General features: G+C 35.0%; 1 protein-coding gene across 1 annotated transcript; it reads right to left on the bottom strand.

Annotated features, from left to right (window-relative positions):
• Positions 1-888: 888 nt before the first annotated feature.
• On the bottom strand, positions 889-2,755 carry LOC116413150 (GATA zinc finger domain-containing protein 4-like). Its single transcript, XM_031910531.2, has one exon. The coding sequence runs from the start codon at positions 1,861-1,863 to the stop codon at positions 898-900; it is 966 nt and encodes a 321-aa protein (XP_031766391.1). The 5' UTR covers positions 1,864-2,755; the 3' UTR covers positions 889-897.
• Positions 2,756-6,841: the final 4,086 nt, after the last annotated feature.

Raw genomic sequence — 6,841 nt, 5'->3', positions numbered from 1 at the left:
TTCTATTTATTTTTGTCGTTTCGTTATCTTCATTTCTCGTTAATGGTTCCAATTGAACATGCACTCTTTTTATCTTAATAGTTTTATCTGTTGTGTTTAAACACATGGTTATCGCTTTCTTTTCTTTGATTTTAACAATACTTGGACATAAATATACACCTTTACATAGCTCTACATTTTCTGGAATAATTCCCTCTTTTAAATTAGAATTTATTATATTTACAGAAATAACCTTTTCACATCTTGGTTCAATAATTATATAATCTTCTTCATTTTCATTTGATTGAATAATCTTCTCATTTAATTTCCTTTCAAATATTATTTCTTCGCTTTGATTAACTTGCGTTCCTTTTTTCTGTTTATTTTTAATTTTACTCATTTTAGTATTTATTTTTTCACATAAAAATTCATCTCGAATAGGAGATTTTATAAAGTCGCAATTACTCTCAATATCTGATTCATAATAGTCCTCCTTAATCATTTTATTATATTGTTCTATTTCTAAACATTCTTGTAACAATTTTATTTGACCATTCTGATAATTGATTACGGCATTCGTTGCCTGCAGAAAATCGCTGCCAATAACACCTTCGTAGTCTATAGGAAAGCTGTCGGGCACCACCGAGATGGTATGACAAACTCTTTTTTCTCCTAAGTAAAACGTTAAGTATGTATAGCCTATAGTTTCTGTAGGATCCGCATCATTATCTATACCGCTTAATTTTAATTTTTTATCTTCATAAATCATTGTGCTTTCTTTTAAAGCTTTATTTTTTATTAGGGTGACTTCAGCACCAGTATCTATTAAAAATTTTCCTTCTTCTCTTTTTAATTCTTTTACTCTTAAATTAACATACGACGAACCACCAGTATTAATCGACATAACTCGGCCTGATTTTAATTGGTTGTCCTGGGATCGACCGGCATCCTGGGACCTTTGGAGTTTAAAGTATCGGACGCGTTGTTTACATTATTTGTACCACGAAATTTATTATTATAAGAATTTGGTCGTTGATTATTATAATTATGTTGATAACGTGTCGGTTTGTTGTTAAACTGAGTATTTTGTTTGAAATTATTAAAATTATTAGAATTTGGTTTGTTGAACCAACAATCTCGTGACACATGTCCTTTCTTATTACAATTGAAACATGTAGGTATTCTATTGGTTTGAACGGACCTAATCATGGGTTGTTTTCTACACTGAAATGATAAATGTCCTAACATATGGCAATTCGAACAACGCTTTGTTTTATTAATTTCAAAATGTTTTGAGCTCATTTCTTGACGCGATTTTATTTCTTGCTCTTCAGATATGGCTATAGACACGGCTTCCTCAAAGTTGGAAGGTTTTTGTGATTTTAATAATATATGTAATTGAGGTATGAGACCACTTATAAAAATATTTAATGCTTGACTTTTCAATAAGTCTATATTTGCCTCTCGCGCTTCCTTTGTTAATTTTGGATTAAGTGATTTAATTAATTTAATGAAACAATTTTCAACTCTATTTGAATAATTTAAAACTGGCTCATTATGTCCTTGTTTACATGAATTTAATTCTAATTGCCATTGTGCAAATGTTCGTTTTTCGGAATAATTTTCTAATAGATGTTCTCTCAGAGCATCCCATGAATTAAATGTTCGGTTTAATAATGTCGACCTAATATTTCCTTCTATTTTCGATAACACTACTGACACAAACGCAATTCTGTATATTGGATTTAATAAATTATACGCATTATTACAGTTATCAATAAAAACATGCAAATTTGCCTTATCACCATTATATCTTTGTATCATTCTTTCTGCCAGACTAATATCGATAAATCCATTATTTTTAATATCTTCTGAAGTAGACATTTTTACAAAAATATTTAACTTTAATTATTTTTTATAACTTAAAATATTTTATAACTTTCAAAATGTTACATAAATTTTAAATACACAATATAACTTACTTGTCTAGTTTTATATTGCGGAGATGTTCCTTTTGCTTGTTACTTCGTTGTAGGGCTCGTAGTCACGCCGTGGTAGTAACTGCCAAGGTATAACGAAGAACCGCTGGTGCAGTGCTGTGCTATCTTCTAAGTCTTGGATGAGTAAAGATGAAATAATCTTTGAAGAACTCCAATTTCACTCTTCTTAAACAAATCTTAGACGAGTATCGAGGGTAAATGTGTCTCGACTACTGACTCGAATTTGATTTTTACTTCGTTGTGCGTCTTGCTTCTAAGGTATTTCGTACAAACACGTACCAATGTGGTTACGATCTGCTTGTCGATGTTTCCTTGGTTGACCCGTTGAATTTTATTATCAGGATACGAAATCCGTCACTTCTGACACCAATTTGTAATGTTCGGGTCGTCAGAAGAAAAGATCGCCGAAGAATATTTATAAGTTTTAATAAAGAGTATAAAATTGACTTAGACTAGAGATTAGCACTATGATAATAGCTACTGAACAGCTCAGTAATTGTAGAGCAACTGCAACTGGACAACAACAATAACAACAACTGAATTTCTTAAGGGTGGGAGGTCCTTATATAAGATTACAAACATATGTTAGCATAGTGATCATTAGGTAAATATCCAAAGTTTATAATAACTCATTATTTAATCAATAGCAAGCAAAGCTGTAATCGCTCTATTTAGTTAAGATACTTTCTTCTAACATATTTATCATATAACAATATTCTTTGTTCGCTGTGAACGAACAATACGTAATTTTCCATCACTGTAGTTATTTATCTGTATATTACACAACTACTGGCAAAACCAACTAATAGGGGGAGGCTTATGTTTAGGAATGGGCAAACAATAACTGGTATAATCATGATTCTATGATGTTCAGGTTTATAGGCGACGGTTACCGTTCCTGTGCGTCCTGCGCGTTCCATCAGGATGGTTGTCAGCTTGTTTGCCGTTCTAGATTTCATAAAAAAAAAAATATTGGCTCCATTGTTACATGTATAATTTACTCGTAAAATCCTGACTTCCTCGTTGTGCTCCTGGAAACCATCGTGTTCGATTCGTCACTACCTGCCAACTGATCTGATTTCATTCTCATCTGTCACTTCTTACTAGTAGCCCGCTAGTTTGCGAGTTATCGTAGTGATTTGGTAGTAATATAATTCCATTTTCAAATTAATGTGTACAATCCAACTTTTTTTTTTTTTATAAGAAGACAAGACGTCTCTTTTCTGTCTTTTTTTTTTATCTTTTCTCGCCTGATTTTTCAAGACTTTGATTTTGATTTCTGACTACAGCATGGGGTTCTTCAAAAAAGGGTTTTTTTTATGGGTAAAAATGGTATAGTAACCCCGCCTGCGCTTTCGGGATACGCTGGCGGAGCACCAGTGAAGGGAGATAGATGAAAATGAAAACGGGCCAGTTAGCCCATCACGATGAATTCATCAGAAATTAACCATGATAGTTTCCAGGGGGAACCGCGAGGAGGTCGACCTGGTTGGGTATATTGCTAGCAATGGGATTCTCAGTCTCCATTACTAACACTCCCTTTCCCCTCTCAAAAAGGGTTAAAGCTTTTATTTTTAATGGATGATAATGGAATGGTAACCCCGCCTGCGCTAACGGGATACGCTGGCGGGGCACCAGTGAGGGTTGATAGGTGAAATGAAAGGGTAGATTAGTTAGCCCATCGTGATGAATACACTTTGAATTCAGCACGATGGTTTCCAGTGAGGACCGCGGGGATGTCGACTTGGCAGCAAATGGGGCTGGTAGTTCGCGTTATTAACAATCCCCAAAAAGATACGAAGGTAAACAGGATTTTTTAAGGTCGTCAACGCATGCGTAATGCCCCTGATAATGCAGGCGTTTATGGGCTACGGTAGCCACTTACCATAGTGGTATAAGAAAAAATATTCTTACTTAATATCTCTCTCTTTTATTATTTATATATTTACGAAATTTGCCAATCGCCACGGAGGTTATTTCAGTAAATATAACCAATAACTGTGCACTAAGTAGTTAGGTATTACAATGTATCCACATGCAGAATTCTATAAACATGTACTCTTAAAGTGAATGACCGTCAGTCAACGCGTCGAATACCTATAAAAATGCTGCCGTGCCGCGCTGTGACGTAATTGGTAATGAATAAGCGGCCTGTACACGCGTCGATCGTAGTAGTTTTTGTTGAAGTGAATTGTAATAAATCCGGTTTGATCGGTAGGTGCCGGGGCCCGGGGGCGGATTTCTATGTAACAAACATGGCGCGATCATGATCTTTTGCGAAATTGTTAAAAAAAAAAATGGTAAACACAAAAAGACATACTTATGAATACAAACGTTATTGTTTGGGAATCGAACCCCTTGTATGATGAATAATTAAACTATTACACCACTATTTCGTCATAGTCGTAGAATACTGACGGATCTATATATGTAATATTTGTCAGGTCTGTCAGTATTCTACGACTATGACGATTTGTTCACAGTGCAAAAGGCAAAGGTACAAAGCTATGCGGCTTAATCTCTTATAAACAATCTAGTTTCTACGAAAAAACAAAGGAAAAATCTGGATTCTAAATTTGAATTATATACTTTTATTTATTTATTTATTAAACACAAAAAATTTACAACAGAGAGTACATTGGACCCCGCACTAAGCGAACCTGTATCGCGGGAGTCCATAAGAGATTGCCAAAACACTGTGATTTACAAATATAAATTAAATTAAAATACTAAGCCAGTTTTACGAAAGCAACAAGTTAAAATGAAGTGCTTCGTGAAGACATGCTTACTGATTGAAATAAATTTAGTTAACAAAAAAAAGCAAAACCTGCAAAACTACTGCGTTACTGTCGTTGTACTGTAGGCATGCCTGCGCCTGACCGCCACAACAATTCATTGCATTAAAGTGCATTGTTTCGAAGATATGTTGTCATAAGCGGGCTGGTTTGGATTCGCTTTGTAAACGCAAACATACTTAATTAATTGTTCGGGTTCTTGTTAATATTACAAACTTGCGAATGTTTCATTTAGGTACCTACTCAATGAGAACAATCCTATTGTTTTACAAGTGACCACGGACTAGTCATTATGTTATTATATTTAAGAGTCGGCACTACCCTTATATTAAGAAATTGGACAATAAACAACGCAGGAATTTATGCAACCAAATTTTGCTTAGTTTAGCTCTGTGTGACTTGTGCTTAATATTTGCATAAAAATGTAATGATGACAGCTTCACCCTCGTATATTTAGTGATTACACCTTATCTTGCTAGTGACAGACATTTTAATGTGGGCACTTGTGTATACATATTTTTTCATTTACTGGCCCGATAAACGATGAGGTATTTTGTAAATACCCTACGACTTTTGTAGTTTTTTTTTTAATGGATGATATGAATGGTAATTGACTTGTGAGTAACACGAGTTCTAGTTTTTTTTTTGATGGTTATTTAATGGAATGGTAACCCCGCCCGCGCTATCGGTATACACTGGCGAGACACCAGTGAGAGATCATAGGTGAGGATGAAGCAGATCAGTTCGCCCATCGTGATGAATTCAACAAGAATTGTTCACGATGGTTTCCAGGGGGAACCACGTGGAGGTCGACCTAATAGGTATTGCTAGCAATGGCTTCATTAGACTCCCATTACTAACAATCCCTTTCCCCCCTACGAGTTCTAGTTATTAACAATCTTTTCTCTCGAACTCCACTAGACAATCTGTCGATCGAATCGTTTTAGTCAAGATCACATGAGGAAGAACAGGACAACGCATATTGCTATCTCACTCTGTCTCATGAACTCGCCACCGATAGCGATCCTATCAATAGATTCATTTCTACTCTATCTATCTATGGGGCAATGTTTTATTATTATTTTACTAATTAATATGTAGTAGCTAGTTATCATCATACCACGTCAACCGTTAACTGTCCACGGCTGAAGATAGGCCTGCCCCAAAAGGGGGAAATTTGCCAATAGTTGCCAAGCTTGGCAAGCGGATTGGCAACCGCAGTTAGGCTTTACTGATGTTTTAAAACGGACTCTACTGCCCATCCCTCGACTATTTCTGTTTTGCCAAAGGTTGACTGCGAGAGAATGCTATCATAGCATTAAGTCCACCTTTTGTACTAAATATTTTTTGTAATATGGCCAATAAATAAATAAATAAATATCCTTAATAAATAATAAGCCTTTGTGAATATTATAAATTAGCGATTGGCCATGATTATGCACGGTATTTTGCTAATACGATACAGTATCTATCTATCTATCCTATTTAAGAGCTGTGCTCTTGTCGGTGGAGCTCTTGCCACTCACTACGATTTTCAGCGAGTCTCTTCACCTCTTAATACGACACGACACCAACTCCTTCCTTGATCTGCCTGGTGTAACTATACCTTAGTCTCCCCTTCGCCTCCTTCCTTCTTACCTTCTATTATTTGATGTTCATAAGTTCGTCGTGTCGTATCAAGTGTCCTTTCTGATATTGTCTCCTTTCAGATATGTAGTACGATATAATGACAGTAAATGATCTGTAATGATGTAAATAATCAGACTGTACGTGTGATTGACTGACCTCACATCGACCATAACAGTTTTATATTACACGCTATGTTTTATATAATAATAACTAGCTGACTCGGTAAACGTTGTTTTACCATATACATTATTTCTAGAACTATTGTTTAATTAATAATTGTTATATGAACTCTTTGCTGACCCTTTATACAAAAAAAGAAAAATAATGTTTTTATCTGACACTTTCGATTGTGACGTTCTTGTACAAAATTAATAAACACATTCAAGATCAAGATTCGACTTTATTTTTGTTCATTTGGTCCTTCGATAGCCGCATAAT

The sequence above is a fragment of the Galleria mellonella genome, unplaced genomic scaffold, assembly GCF_026898425.1.
Source record: "Galleria mellonella isolate WM207_F2 unplaced genomic scaffold, CSIRO_AGI_GalMel_v1 utg21103, whole genome shotgun sequence".
NCBI classification, from domain to species: domain Eukaryota; kingdom Metazoa; phylum Arthropoda; class Insecta; order Lepidoptera; family Pyralidae; genus Galleria; species Galleria mellonella.
This window is presented reverse-complemented; position numbering and strand designations above follow the sequence as displayed.